Below are 23,508 nucleotides of genomic sequence, written 5' to 3'. Positions count from 1 at the left end.
GGTTTTAAGCACAAAAATTCTTCCTTGAAAATGTCACCATCATAAAATCTAACAAACAGCAATAGCTGAACAGTGTCACTCAAATCGCTTGATTTGTCCACTGCAAGAGATGTGTATTTGGCATTTTTTAAATCAGAAAGAAGTGCTGACAAACAACCCTCGTAAATTACCTCCAATCTTTGCATTGCCATGGAATCAGACATGGGAATTTGCTTCACATGGTTCACATTGTCATCTTTGTTTTTATCTCCGGCAAAAAGCTCCTCCAGCATTTCCAAGGGCACTCCTTCACAAGCTCGGCACCCAAGAAAGGCTTTTTCTTTTTAGCTAGTACCAACATTATCCGAAGAGAAGCAGCTGTTGCTTTTTCTTGTAGTCGCTGACGTTGTGAGAATGACATTTGAAGTGTGATACGAAGACTTCAGATTTTCAATTTTGTCACGTCTTGCAACACTGCCAGGAGGCTAGGCCGTGTTGAAGTTACTGTGCTTTGATTCGAAGTGTCGCCTCACATTGATGACCTTGTAGATGGATACAGTGGTTTGGCATATTAAGTGCAAAGGTTTTGCGTTTAAATGAGGTGGCGTAATAAAAGGAAAATCTGCTGTCCAGTTTGGGTTAAAAGCTTGGTTTTTGCTGTCGACTTTGCGATGTTTACTCCCACTTGCATTCATTTTTGGCTCCATTTCCATTCCTAATGAAAAAATGGGCAGCAACCTAGCTCAGTCATAGCCAACGCTATCACGAGAACTTAAGATCCAGTCAGCAGTGCTTAATTTGTGCGGGGGTTCAGCCTTCGCACCTCTGGACTCCCAGCCAGCAGCTGCCGCTCTCCGGCTGCCCAACTCTTAAGGCGCCGTCGTCGTCAGCAGCAGCGCAGAGGAGTGGCACTACCATACCACCCTTACCTCTGTGCTGCTGCTGGTTGCAGCGCTGCCTTCAGAGCTGGGCACCACCCAGGAGCTGCCCCTCTCCAGTTGCTTAATTTGTGTTTAATTTGTGCCAGGACTTGCTGGGGCTGAGTCCCCGGCACCTCTTTCATGACAAATTAAACACTGCAAGTAAATTACTTACTAAGGAAATCATAGGCAAATGATAGGCAGCGGAACATTTTTTTAAGGTGAGCTGGCGGGTTATACAGGAAGCTTTTTCAGGCCTGCGGGCCCCCTCCTGAGTATCACTGGTCTAGATGACCAAGATGGTACCGTCTGGCCTCAAAGTCTATGAACTGAAGTGAAGTTAGCAGAAATTTGTAAAATAACACCTAGAAGTTCTTCCTTTCATATGAAAAAAATCAATTTGACTTTTAAAATAATTAATAAATCAGAATTATATTCATGAAATGATAATTTCCCACTATAGGTGGAAAAAGAAAAGTAATTCCCCAGCAGACACGTCCTGCTGAATTGTCCAGTTACAACAGCACACATGACTGCTCTCGTGAATCACATTTGCCCATCCGATGAAGTGAGCTGTAGCTCACGAAAGCTCATGCTCAAATAAATTGGTTAGTCTCTAAGGTGCCACAAGTACTCCTTTTCTTTTTGCGAATACAGACTAACACGGCTGTTACTCTGAAACCTGACATTTGACTAATTAGCCCTTTGCCTCTAATGTCAAATGGATTAAGTCTCCTCTCTCCCTTTGTTCTCACATAAGTGTCCTCCTACGAATCATCGGCATATAATCTTCCTGGGCTCCTAACATGTATTTTAAAAGTAATAAATCATGTTTCTTATCTGACTTATTCACATGCAAAAACCCTCCCTCCTCCTCACTTCATCAGACTTATGGAACAGAGATACTTTACTAACAAGACAGTAGCACAATCAGGTTCTGCCTTTTCTCCTTTGGGGCAAAGGCGAAAGAGTGGTTGGCTCCCTGATGAATCTTTATTTCCCCTCCTCCTGATTTAAGTATCCCATTCTTGAAGAAATGCATCACAAGAGCCACTGTTCTTGCCCTTTCAGAAGGCTCAAAGCCATATTCCCCTCACAGCCTGTCACAACACTACTCTTTATAAATTAACCAAAGGATGAAGGTGAGTAATAAAATTCATCACCTTATCCACTGCGGGCTAGATAGTGGTATTTAGTCATAAACCCACACTCAGGTCCCTGCCCCACAAGAATCACCAGGAGGCATTCTGACTCAAAGTGAGCTAGAGAATACCTCCCAGAGCTCCCTGGTTGCCCTGAGACGAAAGTATGGTGCACACTATGTGTACATATGTGAAGATGATGATGATGCCATGGCTTTGCCTACTTCCCACCCTCTGTCTGGGAAGTTGCTCCTGGTGAGGGGAGGAGGTAAAGCACCTCAAGCAGCCCCTGAGCTCCCTTGAGTGCCAGGCCTGCAGTTCTGACCATCCCTTTCACAGGCTGTACAACAGTGAGGAGACTCCATGCTCCCTCGTCCCACCCACTGTGGGGCCATATAAAGGGAGTCACTAATCTAACCATGAGTGGGCTGCCTCTCTACTGCTCCCAGCTCAGGGAGCAAGAGAAAGTGGTTTTTTTTATAAATCTAAATATATATCTTTTTCAGAGCTTTCTATAAGCAAATTATTAAGAGTACAAAAATATTGCTCAGGCATATAGGAATGAAATCAGGAGGGTCAAATCGCACCTGGAGCTGCAGCTAGCGAGAGATGTCAAGAGTAACAAGAAAAGTTTCTTCAGGTATGTTGGCAACAAGAAGAAAGCCAAGGAAAGTGTGGGCCCCTTAATGAATGAGGGAGGCAACCTAGTGACAGAGGATGTGGAAAAAGCTAATGTACTCAATGCTTTTTTTGCCTCTGTCTTCACTAACAAGGTCAGCTCCCAGACTGCTGCGCTGGGCATCACAACATGGGGAATAGATAGCCAGCCCTCTGTGGAGAAAGAGGTGGTTAGGGACTATTTAGAAAAGCTGGATGTGCACAAGTCCATGGGGCCGGACGAGTTGCATCCGAGAGTGCTAAAGGAATTGGCGGCTGTGATTGCAGAGCCATTGGCCATTATCTTTGAAAACTCGTGGCGAACGGGTGAAGTCCCGGATGACTGGAAAAAGGCTAATGTCGTGCCAATCTTTAAAAAAGGGAAGAAGGAGGATCCTGGGAACTACAGGCCAGTCAGCCTCACCTCAGTCCCTGGAAAAATCATGGAGCAGGTCCTCAAAGAATCAATCCTGAAGCACTTACATGAGAGGAAAGTGATCAGGAACAGTCAGCATGGATTCACCAAGGGAAGGTCATGTCTGACTAATCTAATCGCCTTCTATGATGAGATTACTGGTTCTGTGGATGAAGGGAAAGCAGTGGATGTATTGTTTCTTGACTTTAGCAAAGCTTTTGACACGGTCTCCCACAGTATTCTTGTCAGCAAGTTAAAGAAGTATGGGCTGGATGAATGCACTATAAGGTGGGTAGAAAGTTGGCTAGATTGTCGGGCTCAACGGGTAGTGATCAATGGCTCCATGTCTAGCTGGCAGCCGGTGTCAAGTGGAGTGCCCCAGGGGTCGGTCCTGGGGCCGGTTTTGTTCAATATCTTCATAAATGATCGGGAGGATGGTGTGGATTGCACTCTCAGCAAATTTGCGGATGATACTAAACTGGGAGGAGTGGTAGATACGCTGGAGGGCAGGGATAGGATACAGAGGGACCTAGACAAATTGGAGGATTAGGCCAAAAGAAATCTGATGAGGTTCAATAAGGATAAGTGCAGGGTCCTGCACTTAGGACGGAAGAACCCAATGCACAGCTACAGACTAGGGACCAAATGGCTAGGCAGCAGTTCTGCGGAAAAGGACCTAGGGGTGACAGTGGACGAGAAGCTGGATATGAGTCAGCAGTGTGCCCTCGTTGCCAAGAAGGCCAATGGCATTTTGGGATGTATAAGTAGGGGCATAGCGAGCAGATCGAGGGACGTGATCATCCCCCTCCATTCGACATTGGTGAGGCCTCATCTGGAGTACTGTGTCCAGTTTTGGGCCCCACACTACAAGAAGGATGTGGATAAATTGGAGAGAGTCCAGCGAAGGGCAACAAAAATGATTAGGGGTCTGGAACACATGACTTATGAGGAGAGGCTGAGGGAACTGGGATTGTTTCGTCTGCAGAAGAGAAGAATGAGGGGGGATTTGATAACTGCTTTCAACTACCTGAGAGGTGGTTCCAGAGAGGATGGTTCTAGACTATTCTCAGTGGTAGAAGAGGACAGGACAAAGAGTAATGGTCTCAAGTTGCAGTGGGGGAGGTTTAGGTTGGATATTAGGAAAAACTTTTTCACTAAGAGGGTGGTGAAACACTGGAATGCGTTACCTAGGGAGGTGGTAGAATCTCCTTCCTTAGAAGTTTTTAAGGTCAGGCTTGACAAAGCCCTGGCTGGGATGATTTAATTGGGGATTGGTCCTGCTTTGAGCAGGGGGTTGGACTAGATGACCTCCTGAGGTCCCTTCCAACCCTGATATTCTATGATTCTATGTATCTATTTACATGGACAAAGTTTAAAAATAAGGGATAAGAAAAAACTCCCCTTTGTGAAAACAATAGATAAACATTTATATATTTTATGGAAAGCAATGAATACCTCTCCATGCACTCCTGAGTGTCCACATTCCAAACTGCTATGCAACCATCGACACTTCCAGCTGCTACATACTGTCCGCAGGGAGACCAGGTCACAATACTCAGAGTCTAGGGAAAGTAGACATTACTATTAGTTGAGCGCTAACAATGTTCTTGGTCCCGTATAGTAAAATAGACATCTATGAAAAAGATCAAGAACTTTTAGCAAACTATATCCAGCTGTCTGTGGGAGGATTTTTTGCTACCCTCTTTTAGAGCCACTTTTTAAAAATCAGCATGTTTTTTATTCCTTTTCATTCAGAGTACTTATTTTCAGTCACTGCATGCTATAAAGAAGTGCAACAAAGTCTGAGTTTTTCAAATGTCCTGCAACACGTGGACAGGAGCAAAATGCATTTTGCAACTGCAGAAAGCAACCATTTTAGGTGGAGTTATGTACGCATAAAAGACTGTTTTATATTTTAATATTTGAAAGACTATTAAGAACTGTTCCACTGACGATACGCCCAGTGATTTACACGTGTACTATACCAAGACTCTTGTAGGCGTAGGTACACATATATCTAAATTACCATGTAGGTGAATTTGCATTCTCCTACCCAGCGATCTCTAAAGACGGCATGCTATAAGACAGGAGATCTCAAAGTTGCTATTTCCCTACTATGTAGGCAGATTTCAATTAATCAAAATATAGAGTAGAATAATGAAATCTCTATTATGCAAGCAAGCAAAGAAATATTTCTAACAGTTCTCTTTGTATTAAATCTATTTGAAACAAACATCTGGAACAGATGTTCCCAAACTCAGACCCACAGAGATCTGGCTGGTTACATGGTGCTGTCTCTCCTCTTGATTTTCTACCACATTGCATCCAAGGATACTTCAAAACACTTCAGATACTTTCCTAATATTACTATTCTATATAAACTACTGCTGTAGATTCCACAGGACTATAACAAGATTGCAAATGAGAGGGAAGTTGACCTGGAGGGTACATGTCCATGAGACAATTTCTAAGGGGATGTGTTTCACCCGATGACAAAGTTTACAAACCTATGATTTAGGGCACTTACCTGAGTAATGAAATTATCTGAAAGATCAAATTGATTATCCCAAGTTTCTCTTCTGTACAGTTTAACAACTTTCTCAACTGGAACTGCTAGTAACTATTCAGGGGAAAAAAATCTGTTAATTTAGGACAAATCAAATTTTGTTAAACAGCTTTAGTTTTATTTCACATGTCCCTTCCCCTTCAAATAAGGCTAATTACAGCAGCCAACAAGCAGTGTAGTTCCTTTATTCAGAAGTGACATTATAGTTGTAACTGTCACAACAGCCAATCTGACACAGTATCTTAATTAGCATTCCAACATTGTTGATTGATAAAATAAAGACAGACAAAACATTGTGAATTGTATTGGAAATTTCAAGAAACCATAAGTAAGCATAGTTGAGCACAGCAGTTTGTATTTTAATCTGCATTTATTTCTGGCAGAAGTGGTGAAGAGGTTGACAGCTGCCCCTGAAAATTACAGAAATTCTGACCTTTGGAACTGCTAGCAAAATTTATAAATAGTTTTCAACTGCTTATAAATAAAACTTTTCCCAATGGACCCCTTCAAAAGTTGATATCTATAAAACCTTTTGATAGGATGTATTAATATTTTATACTTATATTGTTAGATAATATTTTATATATAAATCTTTGAATATTTGACACCTAAACAAGATAATTTCACCTAATTCAAAGAGTATAAAAAAATAAGGAAAAAAACAAAGTTACTGCCAGTCACCCCATAGACCACTGCAGTTCAAAGTACTTCTTACATTATGTCTAAATAAGAAAAATAATATATTTGTTTAAATTTCAAGATATGAATGCAATATAGATTGTTCTGCCAATCAAAACTGTTACTGTTTTAGAATTGTATACAAAGTGCATACCTGTAAAGCAACATGCACATCTAATGGACTGTAAGTGACATTCAAGCAGCACAAAAAAGTGATACATGGTCTTCTGCACAACTTAACCCTCCTGGTACCAGTGATAGTGGACATGGGCAAAGAGACTCCACATAAAGCCCCAGAACAAGATGGCCTGAAGTGGATTATTCAGGCAAGCTTTGTGAGGGGACAATGGAAATGCATTTATGCAGATCCAGTGGATGGGAACCCCACATGGCGTGTAGAAGTTGCAACCATTTTTTCAGATCATAAGTTGGAAGAGGGGTTTTGCCATGTCTCCCACTTTCACTTAGCTCCCTGTCCAAAGCTCCTTTACTATGGCTGTGTGCATGGCTGGGTAAGTTTCACATTGTATATACATTTTATTTGTAATGTGACAATCAACACTTCTTCATCCCACACTAAAATCAATTTTATTCTTCTGTTGAAAATACAATAACTTATTATTTAAAAGGCTTGTTTATTTATACAATAGAAATTATTCACAGTATAAAGTTTACTTACATGAAAGAATGACTAAACCACTTTGATACCTAGTAGTGTACAAAGATGTTATTTCCCCACCAACAGGGTTCCTTCCTGTTCAGCATAACTTGAATATATAATACTGTATCAGGCTGACAGCTGGAGTATTACCAGCCTCACTTTGGCACTGACTATACAGTACTTTAACAAGTATCCATTTCCAGGGTTTGTTTGTTTTTTTAAATAATTTAATCAAAAACACTTTTCTTATTTTTTGGTGTTGGGATATTGATTGGCCTGGCTTAAATTCCGTTGTTAACAATGTGCTAAGTACTCGCAGAGAGAGAAGACTAATACAGACAGCAAAACAATGTGTCACTTACCTTCCCACTTTTAGGCTGCCAGGCAAGCCTACATATTGATTTAGCATTTGTCACATCGTTACACTTCTGCAGCAGTGGCCAGCTTGTCACGCATGTCTGAAAACAGAATATTTAGGGACTAGGTTCTCTAGATTGCAACTGCAAAAATCCTCTGTATTATAAAAAATAGAAAGTCTTAAAAGTGGAGTGTAGGGAAAAGAGGTAATTATACTAGAATTGTGGAAGTGAAGTAATATATCTCACCCAAATATGATATTAAGTCTGTCTTATTATTATTATTATAAAAAACCATGTCCAGGTTTTATAACTTAGTGAAAATATTTCTATAAAAATATAGCCACTTATAAAATATAAGTCTCAGACCAAGCACAAACCTTTCATTTTTATTAAATATGGTACAAATCAGATTGGTTATTCTACCCGACTAATACTTTGTAAAACCACAGTGATTTTAATAGGGTTGGACAGGGTGTGTGTCAAGGCAGGATCTGACCACAGTGATACAAAAAGGGTTGTATTGTTGTGCCCCATATTACTGCTTATACATTGAAATGCAAATCACAGCTATAATCTCAAAACGTTGTCTACGAAAAGTTACAGTGCCAACATTGCTATACAAAAGGCATCCACGATCATAACTTCTAATGCTAGGTCTGACCATTTAGGTGCGTATTTGTCTTAAAAACTAGCGAGTCACAAGGATACTACTCAATCCTGCCATCAGCCCATGTATAAATTATTCCCATTTGGAGTCCCATTGTAGAGTCAACGGGATTTAAGCAAAAGTAATTCTAGACACAACTCTGCAGGACTGGGCCCTAACTCTGGAGAACTACATTATTATGAGCTATTGTCAGCATTAAATCTGCAAATTAGATTTCACCTGTATTGGGATTTTTAAAATATTTATCTTTTCCATTTATTGCCAATACACCAATTCTGACGCATCAAAAGACAAAATGCATTATTTTAGTTAAGATCATTCTTTTGTAAAATACACACAGTAAAATCTAAAGTCTAACTCCAGAAGATTAGCATTTTACCTGATCTGAGATTTTCCATACTCTGACAGACCCATCACAGCTTGCTGATGTCTATATAAGAAAAAGTAGTTTTTAAAATGTCATCAACAATTCGCAGTAAAAGTAGCAAAAGTCATGCTACAATTAGAAGTTTAAGAGGTGTACAGCCAGTAATATAGACATACACTATATGAACTGCCTTTAAACAAACTCACAATAAATTTTATATGATTTATATTTTTGATATTAAATAAAATATAAATCATCTTGTTTGAAAATATATGAAACCCTTGTTCATTCCAACCCTTCTGTATTTACAAATTCTTCACAATGAAATACTTAAAATTAGATGTAATTTTTTTTTTAAATCAAAAGTTTGTTTTAAATTATGTTAGTGGATCAACTTCTCCCCTCAGCAGTAAGGACAATATAAAAATTTCACATTGAGAATGTACGTGTAGGAAAATAAAGCTAAGGTTATTGGAGACAGTTTGATATTCACATGACCCTTTTGATAGGCCGTACTCAGTAGACAAATGAAATAAAAACCATGTCCTCTGTGCCTGTGGACCATTTTATGATTTAAGATCCCATAAGAAACATAAAATATGAACTGCTGGAGGAAAAAGTACAAGGTAGAAAGTGACAGGAAAATTTTTTACCAGAAAAGCATCTTGGGGATCAAAAGACAGACTTAGGACAGGGGCATCATGTCCTCGGAATGTTTTCTGTTGGCTGCTATCGGTCACCTCCACAACTTTGACCATAAAATCACTGTGGATGAGAGCAATATACTTAATTAACCATATTACTTTAACACTGACAGGCAGTATTCTGCTTTGCTTGAAGTAAATGTGAGTTCTATCTTATTGATCATTGATGGATAGGGTGTTTTTTTAATCACACTTATCACTGTAGAATCTATGTGAAAATGGAAGTCTTGCCATTTACTTCAACAGGAGCAGGCCATCAATAGCAGAATAGAATAACTTTCCCCCTAAATTAAAGAGGAAATGGAATGCTTTAGCAAGAAATCATATATATGTGTCATAATCACACCCACCCACCCCATATTAATAACTATATTATTATGTAATTTTAGATTAATATCACCTAAATCTGTACTTTGGCTGTTGAAAGGTAGAGATTTATATTTTATCAGTACCACAACTGATTGACTTATCTTGTTAAATAGCTGCTACATATGCATATTAAGCTTGTTTGCTAAAAATCATTATGAACTTTAAAATATTTCATGTAAATAATGCATTAGCTAATTTTCAAATATTTGGATTTTTTCAATATTATGACTCAATTTAGTCCATAATTAAGAATACTATCAACTTTTAAGCCATACTAGGCCCCACAATAGCATCTTCACCCAGCACTCTCCACACACTTAAAAAATAATGTAAAATTTAAAAGTACTTGAATTGAGGTTTCTGATGTGTGAAAAAATAGAATACTAGTTAGAGACATCTGAGGCTCAAATTCAGTTTGGAATACATTTTTATGGTTGACATATGAACCACTTAAGATCAGGATTATAATGCACTTCCCAAAAAATCTTAATAGCACTAGAGAGTTGCAATCTACGTATTCATTACATAAATCTAACCTTGGGCCTCAATCCTGCAGTTTTAAGCATAATCAACTCTTTTCAGGATCACAGCCACAGTTTCTGCAAGATACTAAGGGCTTGTCTACACTGTATGGCAAGCACTTTAAGGGGTGTGATTTGTAGAATGTTCTAAGGTGTTGAGCCCTAGCTGCCCAGCATAGACCCCACTGGCACACTCTAAAAGGTACCTAGTTTGCATTAAAGGGGACAAAGTAGTCCCTGTTATCGCAAACTAAGTACCCTTTAGAGCAGTGGTTCTCAAAGCCGGTCTGCCGCTTGTACAGGGAAAGCCCCTGGCAGGCCGGACCGGTTTGTTTACCTGCCGCGTCTGCAGGTTCGGCCGATCGCGGCTCCCACTGGCCGCGGTTCACCGCTCCAGGCCAATGGGGGCTGAGGGAAGGGCGGCCAGCACGTCCCTCGGCCTGCACCAGTTTCCGCAGCCCCCATTGGCCTGGAGCGGCGAACCGCGGCCAGTGGGAGCCGCGATCGGCTGAACCTGCGGACACGGCAGGTAAACAAACCGGCCCGGCCCGCCAGAGGCTTTCCTGGAACAAGTGGCAGCCCTAGTTTGAGAACCACTGCAAAGTATACACAGGACAGTCAGGGCATAACATGTTACAGAGCTCATCAGATCACACCCCTCTGGAGCGCTTTGCCATGTTATGTAGACAAGCCCTGAATATTTTAGTCTAACACAAAAAATTGCCATAGCAAGAAGTGTATAAATTGTATTCATTCATTTCCATATTACTATTATTTTAGTATCTTTATAACATGCCTTGCAACTTTAAAACAGAACAGTTGACGAAATTTACCTTTTAAACAAACTACATAAATATTTCCAAATAGATCAGGTAAGCCTTTGAAACAATCCATATGGAGAGCTCTGTGTGGATACACAAGTGTGTATCCACATCTGATCTGCGAACCGCAAAAATTATCTGTGGATATCTGCAAATATCCACGGATTTGCAGGGCTCTACACGGGGGTGCAGACTGAGGCTCCGAGGTGAACCACCCTCCTCCACAGCCCGATCGGGAAGAGATGCACTGGCGGCTGTAGGGAGTCACGGTGGATCCTCCACCTGCCCTGGGTGGGGGGCCTGAGCAGATCCTGACCCCTGTCCCTGCCCCCAGGCCTCCCGACCAGGGCAGGTGGAAGATCCACGCTGCAGTTCCTCACAGCTGCTCGCCCGTCCTTACGGTCAGAGCCCTGCACGGATACAAAATTTGTATCTGCATCCACGCTGGAATCCACAGAAATGGTCCAAGGATATAAAGCAGATACCCGCGGATTTGCCGGGCTCTATCCATATGTTCTGCATTTAAGTGGAATGTACTGTCAACTCACAAAGTTCTAGACTTCAAGTAATACTTGAGAGACGTGTGACAATTAAAATAAAAACAATTTATTTGCATTCCCTTTTTTTTGTATGTCACCCTCTCTTTCAACACTATTATGGCAGAAATCTCCAGGTGGCACTGTTAAAGTCTTACAAGTTCTTAGTGTGGAAGGACTGCTCGGTCTGAAAAAACACTGTATTTTTGTTAGATCTGTGATAATTTTCTTTTCAGGAAAGCTGTTGCAAGCAGCAGGAGAATGTTCTCTGCTTTAATCTAACTAGAGTCAATTATTGGGGCAGAGCTGCTCTCTGGAAACTGGGAATTGGCATTTTGTCTAAAATTAATGAATAAGAGGACTAGCTAGGGCCAGCTAGGACCTCTGTTAAAGAACTGGTGTATATAGTGTAAAATAAACAAGTTGCCCAAGATATTAACTAGACTTTGCATCGCTCCTTTCTCCTCCTCAGGGGCCAGGGGTATAATCCTGCACCCAACATTTACTACTGCTCTGCAGAGGGGTGACAATATATTATGTTAGAAAATAATGTCCCAATCCAACAAACATGCACATGCTTAATTTATTCGTGGGCATTAGCGTTTGCAGTACTGGGTCCCTAAACTGTTAACAATACTGTGATTCTTAATACAAAGTTAATAACTAAAGCCCTGATCCTGAAATGAGCTCCATATGGATGAACCCTTGTGCTGTCACAAAGTAAGCACCTGAAGAATATAAATTACATCTGGAAACTTGATGTTGTGGGGCAGATATTTATGTGACCCCAACCTCTCCCATAAAAGTTTTTCTCAATGGCCTCCTCCATTTGACTTTTTTCTTCTATGACGACCTTTTGAGGCATTGTAAAACCTTCACAAAATGCAGATTAATTAGATGGCATTGTGAACAAAAGTCACATCCCAGGAAGTCGCTAATGTTCCACATTTAGTGTGGCTATTGACTTCTCCTGCATCAAGATCAAATTACCTGGATCCAGCAGCAATTTTAGTACCATCCCTGTTAAAGACAACATGGTTTGCATTCGTGGTGAAACGAGTCAGGATGCCATCAGGAGCTCCTTCAGGGAACGTATGAATCTGGACGGTATTGTTAGATACTGCAGTAACCAGTCTTCCATTCTACAAATGAAACAAATAAACTCTGGAATTCGTGGATTAAAGAAAAATATTTTGGTCCAAGGAACAGAAAGCCAGTTCTTTCCATATATAATCTTGAGTAGTTCCACAAGAGCTTCTGGTTTTAAAAAGGAGCAGCAGCTGGGAAATGTCCTTCCAGCTACATTTCTTCCTCTTCCCTCTCTCCCCCCAGCCACAAAAAAAATTAACAGAAACCAAGAAGAAAATTTTCAATTAACAAGTACAACCCTCCACACTTTTAATTTAATAATATTACTTAACAATCTTCCTTAAACCAGTGGTTCTCAACCAGGGGTACACATGCCCCTTGGGGTACGCAGGGGTCTTCTGGGGGTACCTCAACTCTCGACATTTGCCTAGTTTTATAACAGGCTACATAAAAAGCACTAGAGAAGTCAGTACAAACTAAAATTTCATATAGACAAATGAGAAAGTAAACAATTTTTCAGTAATAGTGTGCTGTGTTGTGACACTTTTGTAGTTTTTAAGTGAGGTGAAGACAAATTAGACTCCTGAAAAGCATGCAGTAGTCTGGAAAGGTTGAGAATCACTGCCTTAAGCTATTTAAAAAAGTTACTCCTTTAGGCCCCAATCCTGCAAAGATGTATTCACATGCTTAAATATTTGCTCTGTGAGCAGCCCCGCTGGCTTCAATGGGACTAATCACAATGCATAGTTACGCATGTGAATAGGTCTTTACAGGATCAGGGCCTTAGAGCCTTGTGTCTTTCCTAAAATAATGAGCGTGAGAGTCCAGGAATGGCACTAATGAGGTCTAATGAGATCCATTCAATCTTCTTCACCAGGAAGGGGATTATGAGGCCTTAACTGTGGAGAGTATGAAGCAGGAAAACAAGGAGGATTCTCAGGGTTTTGTTAGAGAGGAAAAAAGCGCACTTCCCAACATAAAAAGTTTAATCAAAATATACAGGCAGTCCTTGGACTTACGACACAATCAGATCCTGAAAACCGTGTCTTAAATTGAAAACATCTTAACTCGAATTTCCCGTAGGAACAGTGTCCGATCGAGCGTCGTAAAGTTGAAACACAATGACAATTTATAAACATCGTAAGTGCCGTTCGTCATAAAGTCGAGAACTGCCTGTATTTGGTTTTTATGTGCCACATGATCATGAGAGGGCGCCCTTGTCCCAAATATCACAGACTAAATGCCATTAAGGAAAGCTTGATGGTTTGTCAGCCATAGTTTAACAAATGGCCAGTTTGCAGAAGTACAAACCAGAAGACCGTCACATTAATCTTTCCAATATTCCCTATTCAGAATTCCAAATTAATATATGGTCAAGTGCCATGGCAATCTTTTATGTTTATAGAAAAGATCTATTGTTAAGGTGAAAATATATCATTCCTCTTCACGTATGTGTGGCAGCAGGTTCGACAAATAATTTAAGTTACAGGCTATATAAAATACATAATTACAGCTGCCATGCATATTTTTCTCCAAAAGCAGAGTTACATAAAGTTTACATAAATATTACAAAAAATATACATGCAGCAACACTCAGACTAGATAATCTAATGTGTGTTAAGAGATATCAATCAGACTGTACTTAACTGATTCAGACCTACTTCAATTTAAAAACTTTTTTTCCTTAAAGATAAATTATTTATGAGTGAATTAAGAATTACATCTAATTTTTAAAACAAAATTACTGGAATTAAGTCTTGGAAAACATTTTTGAAACTCAGGCTAAGAAACTCAGACATACATCTTTGAAAGCAGTGGGCTATTTAATCCAAAAAAATAAAATCAGTATTCCTCAAAATTTTCCTGTTTTAGTGAATTTTTCTTTATAACATTGAGTTTTTGCTTATATATTCAAATGTAGTCATTTTTTTTAAGTACACATCAATAATTGCTTATTCATTCCCCCCAAAAAGTTACCAAAATTTAATAGCAGATTTATTTTTTAAAAATGCATGTATCACTGCAAACTTGTATGCCACAAACACTGTTTTCTATTTGAAGATTAATTACAAACTCCTGGGATCATTTTCTCATTTTCAAAAGATGCTGTAAAATGAGGGGACATTTCAGATTTTATACAAAAACAAACAAAACTCAAAGTATTTATGTAATACATTTTAATGTAGCATAAGAATAGCTTCAGACAAAGGAATTACTATGAAAATTGTCAATACAAATATGTGAAGTTTTCAAAAGATGCATTAATGATGCACAATTGACCCCTGTTATAAGAAGTGATGTAACTCATCCTTATTTTAATGATCATATCCAAATAATCATTCCATCCATATTTATAAAAAATATGAATTTCCTTCATGAGGGATAGATACAGCAAGTTATATTAGGCACTTTAATGCTAGAGCAGATCAGTTAGATTACTAGAATAGGTTCTAATCATCACTCCCACAAACTACTATTATTTGCAGTGGAAGAAGGATTCAAGACTCAATTTCTCTCTTACCTTTGAAAAGGTCAGAGAATCATCTTCTGGATACCCAAAAATCTTTAAAGCCAGACACCCACTGATGAGCAAGGGCAGAGTTATCTGTACCACTAGGAAATGACTTCTGGAATGTAATTTTTGATCCATATAGCCAAATGACCACTACAAAGTCTGAGCATCATAATTAAATTACACTGTGGATTAAAAATAAAAATAATTTGCTGTTTCAGTTTTTCTAAGAGAGTTTAAAATCATGAAGTCAGAATATCCTGATGTGAAGTGATAGATATGTACATTAGAGAAACTCAGCATGAGGAAAACTTCTGTACTTCTTTACCCCACTGAATGGGGTAAGGAATAAATGGTCAAATCAATATACTCTAAAGCATTTTAAAGTTCTTGAATGATTTATCTAAACTATAAACCAGATAGACATGTTCAACCAATTAGATGTTTCTAGTGATTCAACATTAATCTCTCTTTTGGGAACAGATGTCAGTAGATGTGGGGGTAAAATGATATTTAAAGTAAATTGATCAATTTTTAATGGCTTTAATACCTTCACCTAAACACATTGGTGGAGGTCAGTCACTTTTGCAGTTTATGCAAGGCACAACTGCAAACTATTCTAAAGCAAAGAAAAGATAGGAAGAATGGTAAGATACCAATATGGCTCCATCAGGAGTTCTTTAATTACCTGAAAATCAAAAAGGAATCCTACAAAAAGTGGAAACATGAATGAATTGCTAAGGAGGAGTACAAAAGTATAGCACAAGCACGTGGGGACAAAATCAGAAAGTCTAAGGCACAAAATGAGTTACACCTAGCAAGGGACATAAAACGCAATAAAGAAAGGTTCTTTAAATGGAGCAAAAGAAAGACAAGGGAAAGCGTAGGTCCTCTACTTAGTAGGGAAGGAGAGCTAATAAGTGACAACATCAAGAAGGCTGAGCTGTTTAATGCCTATTTTGCTTCAGGCTTCACTAAAAAGGTTAATGGTGACAAGATACTTAGAATTAATAAAAATAGAAGGGGGGAAGGAATGCAAGCCAAAAAGGGAAAGAACAGGTTAAAGAATATTTAGATAAGTTAAATGTATTCAAGTCGGCAGAGCCTGATTAAATTCACCTAGGGTAATTGGGGAACTAGCTGAAGCAATCTTGGAACCATTAGCAATTATCTTTGACAACTCATGGATGACGGGTGAGGTCCCACAGGACTGGAGAAGGGCAAACATAATACCTATCTTTAAAAATGGGAACAAAGTGGACCCAGAGAATTATAGACTAGTCAGCCTAACTTTGACACCTGGAGAGATACTGGAACAAATTATTAAACAATCAATTTGTAAGCACTTAGAGAATAATAGGGTTATAAAGCATAGCCACATGGATTTGTCAAAAACAAATCATTCCAAACCAATCTAATTTCCTTCTTTGACAATCTTAGTTGCCTAGTGGATGGTGGGGAAGCAGTAGACATGATATATCTTTATTTCAGTAAGACTTATGAGAATGTCGTGTGGAACTGTAACATAAGCAAACTAAGGAAATGTGCTCTAGATGAAATTACTATAAGATGTGTGCACAACTGGCTGAAAGACCATACTCAAAGAGTAGCTATCAATGGTCCACTGTCAAACTGGGAAGGTGTATCTAGTGGGTCCTGCAGGGGTCAGTGCAGGGTCTAGTATTATTCAATATTTTCATTAATGACTTCGATAATGGAATGAAGAGGATGCTTATAAAATTTGCAGATGACACCAAGCTGCAAGGGGTTGCAAACACACTAGAGGACAGGATTAGAATCCAAAATGACCTTGACAAATTACAGAATTGCTCTGAAATCAACAAGTTGAAATTCAATAAAGACAAGTGCAAAACACTTCACTTAGAAAAGAAAAATAAAATGCACAACTACAGAATAGGAAATAACTGGCTAGGTGGTAGTGCTGCACTGCTGAAAAGGATCTGGGAGTTATTTCAGAGTAACAGCCGTGTTAGTCTGTATTAGCAAAAAGAAAAGGAGTACTTGTGGCACCGTAGAGACTGCATCCGATGAAGTGAGCTGTAGCTCACGAAAGCTTATGCTCAAATAAATTGGTTAGTCTCTAAGGTGCCACAAGTACTCCTTTTCTTTTTGGGAGTTATTGTGGATCACAAATTGCATGAGTCAACAATGTGATGCAGTTGCAAAAAAGGCTAATATTCTGGGGTGCATTCACATAAGATACAGGAAGTAATTACTCTACTCAGCACAGGTGAGGCCTCAGCTGCAGTAGTGAGTCCTGTTCTGGGCACCACACTTTAAGAAAGATGTGGATAAATTGGAGAGAGTCCAGAGGACAGCAACAAAAATTACAAAAGATTAACAAAACCTGACCTATGCGGAAACATTAAAAAAGCTGGGCATGGTTAGTCTTGAAAAAAGAAGATTGAGGGGGGAATCTGATATGTTAAGGGCTGTTACAAAGAGGAAGGGGATCAAGTGTTCATGCCAACTAAAGGTAGGACAAGAAGTAATGGGCTTAATCTGCAACAAGAAAGATTTAGGTTAGATATTAGGAGAAACTTTCTAATTATAAGGGTAGTTAAGCTCAGAAATAGGTTTCCAACCAAGGCTGTGGAATCCCTATCACTGCAGGCTTTTAAGAACAGGTTAGACAAACACCTGTCAGGGATGGTCTAGGTTTATTTGGTCCTACCACAGTGCCAGGGGCTGCAGCTGTTGATCTCTCAAGGTCCCTTCCAGCCCCACATTTCTATGATTGTATGATTAAGACAGATCCTTTTAATATCATGTAAGATGTGTCTGTGACAACATTAAGAAAAAAAGTTAGCTTTCAACAAATACAGTAGTCTATGTTATGTAAGTTAACTCAATGAGTTTTATGTGTAACATTAAATCAAGTTTGCTAAATCCAATACCATTCTAGCTCCAGCCCTGCAAATATTTCCAACACATGCTTAACTTTATGCACGTCAGCAGTCCTATTGAGTTCACATGCATACAGTTAAGGACATGAGGAAGATTTTGCAGGATCAAGGTATATATCAGCACCCGCATTGCACATTTCATAGGAAATGTTATACTAATACCTTTAAAGCAAATGAATATGCTTTTTCTCCCACATTAATGGACTTAGGATCATCATCATCCAGGTTTTGCCAGATCCTAACATCTCCATCACTGCCACAAGTTACAATACAGCTGTTAAGAAAATAATATTATTTACATTTGTGTATAGCAGGGTTATTTTGATTTTCCTCAGCCCAAAATATGGGGGGAAATGTTTAAAAATTCACATTTTTATTAAATGAAACACATTTTATAAGTGTATTTATTCTTCAAATAATATGAGAAAGACACTCATATTATACAACATGAAAAACTTGTAATTCTGCTAGCATAACACAATAATTGAGTATAAGTCTACTAACTAGGTTTGCCCATCCCTCTTTTGTATCTGACCTTAGATACTCAGACACTAACTAGCCAATTCATTTTTCAGCATCTAGGAGGAAATTTTCAACAGCACAAAGGAAAGTTAGGATCCCATCTTGCACTGACTTTCACTAGAAGTTGGGCACCCAACTGCCCTTTGTGCCTCTGAAAATCTGCCCCCTATCCTGTCACAAAGTTTTGACCTAATCCAAATGTGTTAAACACACCTGATTGAAGCTGAGATGGCTGTACAGGAGGGCAGGCCTTTTAAAAACTGTCAAGATTCTGAATTCAACTCTCCTGTCGTTCATGATTTCACTTCTACAACTTTGATGCATCAAATTGTTACACAACGTTCTTTACCAACAGAGATTTGGAGCAGAAATCTGAATCTCCAATTTTAAATATTAGAAAAACAGGAATGATTTCAGGATTCCGTTATATCAGCAACACTTCAGCTTCCTCTTAGTGTCCTTACCTCAGACTATGACATTTGTATTTGCTATCAGTCATGCTGGCTAAGTAATGCAAAGGTTTTATAACGTCTGTCAATCATTTTTTGTATTTTGTCCTTTTGTGGTTTTGGTTCTTTGTTGGTAGATCAATCCCCATACCATTCTGACCCTGATACCCTTTTTAACACACACAGACCACGTCTACGCAACAAAATTAAGTTGACCTAACTTATATTGGCATACAGTCACTGCAGTAATTACATCGCTTGTACATGTCTACACTTTGCTCCATGTGTTGGTGGTGCACATCCATCACCAGGAGTGCTTGCACCAACTGAACTCCTCACTGTGGGCATTGTGGGATGGCTTCTGAAAGCCAATGACATCAATGTAAACAATGCACTGTCTACACTGATACTGCATCAACCTAACTACATCAACATTGATTCTACACCTCTCGTGGAGATGGAATTATTAAGTCGGTGTAGCAGTGAGTTACATTGGAGGGAGTAAAATTTTAGTGTAGACACTTATATAGTTAGGTTGATGTAAGCTGCCTTGCATCGATCTAACTCTGTAGTGTAGAACAGGTCTCAATTTCAATTCAGCAGCATTATCACGCTTGACTTTTAGTAGACCTCAGCATAGCTATGTCTCTCATGGTTGTTAAAAATCTACTCCTCTGAGAGATAGCTATGCAAACCTAACCCCTGGTGTAAACAGTGCTAGATTGACAGAAGAATTCTTCCTCTGATTTAGCTACTGCCTCTCAGGGAGGTGGATTAACTACAGCAATGGGAGAACCCCTCCCGTTGCTGTATTGAGTGCCTGCAGTCAACACTACAGCAGCGCACTTGCAGCACAGTAGCTGAACTGCTGTAATGTTTTAAGTGTAGGCATAGCCTACTTCTCACCACCTTTAGCCTGACCTGTTTGTTACTTTGTTATATAACATAATATGTATATGTGTAAAATGAGTATGTATGCTTTTGTTTAGCTGTGTGTACCATATAGTTGAGCTGATTATTTTAAAGTCATGTTAATATACAGAAGTTTGCATTTTTAATACAGTAAGAAATTGAGTATGTGACCGAACTTTGCATTCTTTTCCCTGCAACTGGATAGTACTCATCTCTTGTACTCTTACAATTATAATTAAATAAGTAGCACTGGAACGTAGGAGTTGTGTGTTTCTATGCAATTTTCAGTTCTTTGATGAGTGCATGCTGAGATCCATAGTATTGCAGAGCAGCAGCTGATCATGTTACTGAGGGTGTTAGTGGAGTGGAGTGTGATAAAGGTAGCGGGCTAATGCTTGTAGGCTGCAATTCTGATTTCCTTGTTTTTTAGCATTTGACTTGTGATAAACACACTTAAGAAACCCCAACTCTAAGTGAACAAATTTTTTTGTTGGGAAGATTAAAGTTATCTGGCTAAATCTTCACATAAGGTCTGATCCAAAGCCCACTGAAGACAATAACAGTCTTTCAAATGACCTCAGTTGGCTATGGAACAGGTCCTTAACACACTTAACGCTTGCTGCCTGAGTTTTTTGTAGACTCAAGTTAATGGAGACTGTTGAGTATAGATCTTGGACTATGTTATTGAAGTTGAAAGGATATAAACCAAAGAGAACACTGAAAGATAGCAAGCCAATAGCTGGACCTGTGCAGCTACATTTTGGATTTCCAATGTCTATATATACATAACACTTTTCCTCGCACTGCCCCATTTCTACTTCAACCTATGGGACTACTCATGGGTGTAAAGTTGATTGAATGTGTAAGTCATTGCATGATTGAGGCATCAAAATGTAAATTTCAGGAAAGTCACAGGAACATAGGAATTGCCACACTGGATCAGACCCAAAGTCCATCTAGTCCAGTATCCTATCTCTGGCAATGGTCAATACTAGATGTTTTATAGAAAGGTGTAAGAACCATAGCAGACGTGGGATAATCTGTCCTTCACGTTATATCTCAACTTGACCTCTAAGATTTAGAGGTTGGTTTAAAGCCTGAAGCATGAGGTTTAATATCCCTTCCAAAATTTGTATAATTATTAATTAGGACAACTCCAGATATTCTAGATATGAATATCGGGAGCTGTCCTAATTAATGATGATAAAAATATATAAATATCCAATAACTTTTTGAAGCTTGTTAAGATCTTGGCCTCAATGACTTCCTATGGCAGTGAGTTCCATAGTTTAATTGCACATTTGTGAAAAAGTATTCTATTTATCATTTTTGAATTTCCCACCTTTCAATTTCATTGAATGTCCCCTTGTTCTCATGCTATGAGACACAGAGAGCAGAAGCTCTTGATCTACCTTCTCTATACCGTTCATTACTTTAATACACTTTTATCATGTCCTCTATTACTCAGTTCCTTTCTAAGGTAAACAATCCCAATCTTTTCAACATCTCTTCATAAGAGAGTTTTGCAAGGCCGGTGAACATTCTCATCACTCTTCTCTCACCCTGTCTAGTTTTGCAATATCAATGGCATTGCTTGCAGACACATGAACTACTGAAATAAGCCCTAGTTTCAATAATTTACCTTCCAGTGTCATCAAAGCAGACATCCGTGTGGCCTTCTGTGTGTCCATAGCGCATTGGCTTTTGTGTTGAAGGCATCCTCTCATCTATATAATTAAAAAAATGTAAAAAGCTTTATAAAACAAATACAAATGATTTGTTAGTGTTAATAACAGGAAAACACTATTGAAACTTCAGTAGTTAAAACATTTTGATGCAGTGATATTTTTGTATGTTTTTTTCCTATTAAAGACCTTGACAATGTTGATAAGAATCACTACAATATATGTATTTTGAAAAATATTCCTGAAAAGTATGATGAAGGGAAATGAGGAAATTTAGAGGGGGGATTAGCAAATACTGCAGTATTTCTGGTTAAACAAATATAAACCGAGAGCATACACCACCACTTTACTGTATGAGAGTTAAATTGATTAGAACTTTATTAACAACTGCTAGCCTATGCCAAAAACGTTAGTGCGTCCCCAAGTCCTGTAACTGTATCCACAAAGATAGAACCTTGTACCCATGTAGAGCTCCAATGACTTTAACAGGGTCCCATGCAAGCATCAGGGTTCACCTGGGTAGATCCAACTGAAGTACTGGGACTCACATAAGCAACACCGATATCTTTGTGACAAGCCTATATCTTTATTATGAGGGAAATAAATATGGATAAACATCAGCTCCAAATAACAGTCATTTTAAAGTATGTAGTTGCAACAGAAGGCATTTTTTAAAAAGCCATCTATTCTAAAATTCTACATATGTTCTAAGTTGTATTGATATAAGCAGAACAGTTCTGTATTTTAAATTCTTCATGAACTAACTGTGACTGAACAACACACACAATGCACTTCACTTTTGCTTCTATTTTTTGAAGGTCCAAAAGGATCATAGTTAAAAAAATATTAATCACTTGGGGTATGTCTATACTACTACAGCGGGCAGCGATCGATCCAGCAGGGGGTGATTTATCGAGTCTAATCTAGACGGCATAAATCGACCCCCGAGCGCTCTCCCATTGACTCCTGTACTCCACCGGTGCAAGAGGCAGACAGAGTCGACGGGGGAACATCAGCAGTTGACTCACCACAGTGAAGACACCACAGTGAGTAGATCTAAGTACGTCAACTTTAGCTACGTTATTCACGTAGCTGAAGTTGCATAACTTAGATTGATCCCCCCCAGTGTAGACCAGGCCTTGAACTTGGTTAAACACAGTGGCTCTTAAAATAAGAAAATTGCCTCCACATGTCTGCTTTTTTGAATACCTCTGTATTTTACCCTGCCAGCAAACCTATAAACTGGATAGAACCTTAAAACACACAATTCATATACATCTGTTATATTGATTCGATGTATGTTTTACTTTTTACAATATATGGAAAAAGTGACTTTAGCAACCTCCCACAGAACTAGTGAAAGCCACTTCCCTAGAGTGAAAAGAAAAGGAGGACTTGTGGCACCTTAGAGACTAACAAATTTATCTGAGCCTAAGCTTTCGTGAGCTACAGCTCACTTCATCGGATGAAGTGAGCTGTAGCTCACGAATGCTTATGCTCACATAAATTTGTTAGTCTCTAAGGTGCCACAAGTCCTCCTTTTCTTTTTGCGAATTCAGACTAACACGGCTGCTACTCTGTTCCCTAGAGTGGTGGGCCTTTGGCTAATGGTGAAACAAAATAAGGCTGCAGGACTTGGAAGTACAGTGGCTGCTTAACAGTGTTGCCTATTGGAGGTAGGGACCTCACTGCAAGCATCACTGGATAGTCACTGGCAATAGAAAAAATGACCAGATATCAGATTCAGGTCATTCATTCAGTATGTAGCATAGGGCTAGATAACCATCATCCCCTACCAAGGAGCAAAATACCTCTTGGAAGGGGCAGATCATTCCACCAGTTCGGAATGAAGTTTGTCCCTCAAGCAATGAGCTGTATCCACGCTGCAGAATGACAGGGCTTGCACCCAAGTCACAGTGGGACGTGGGCTCTGAGCCACCCCCCTAGCAGGGTCCTAGGATCAGGGTTCTTTGTCCTCACAGACCCGAATCTGACTGATTTTTGTGTGGCTGGCAGGGGGACTTGGGCTCAAACCCGAGTCAGAGCCCAG

At 39.2% G+C, this 23,508-nt stretch overlaps 1 protein-coding gene across 3 annotated transcripts in view; it reads right to left on the bottom strand.

The window, feature by feature from the left end:
- Nucleotides 1-23,508, bottom strand: part of WDHD1 (WD repeat and HMG-box DNA binding protein 1) — a 51,828-nt gene that overhangs the window by 27,542 nt on the left and 778 nt on the right. For all 3 annotated transcript variants that reach the window (XM_084631038.1, XM_084631039.1, XM_084631037.1), the window contains exons 2-9: nt 21,416-21,500; nt 18,053-18,164; nt 12,353-12,504; nt 9,065-9,176; nt 8,424-8,474; nt 7,381-7,476; nt 5,641-5,733; nt 4,569-4,675 (exon numbers count right to left, since the gene is read on the bottom strand). In XM_084631038.1, the coding sequence (XP_084487164.1) occupies nt 4,569-4,675; nt 5,641-5,733; nt 7,381-7,476; nt 8,424-8,474; nt 9,065-9,176; nt 12,353-12,504; nt 18,053-18,164; nt 21,416-21,492 (800 nt within the window). In that variant the 5' untranslated portion in view covers nt 21,493-21,500. The remainder of the gene's footprint in view (nt 1-4,568; nt 4,676-5,640; nt 5,734-7,380; nt 7,477-8,423; nt 8,475-9,064; nt 9,177-12,352; nt 12,505-18,052; nt 18,165-21,415; nt 21,501-23,508) is intronic.

This window comes from Lepidochelys olivacea (assembly GCF_965140295.1).
Source record: "Lepidochelys olivacea isolate rLepOli2 genome assembly, chromosome: 6".
Taxonomy (NCBI): Eukaryota; Metazoa; Chordata; order Testudines; family Cheloniidae; genus Lepidochelys; species Lepidochelys olivacea.
Note: the sequence above shows the minus strand (reverse complement) of the source record. Positions and strands in the feature narration are given on the sequence as shown.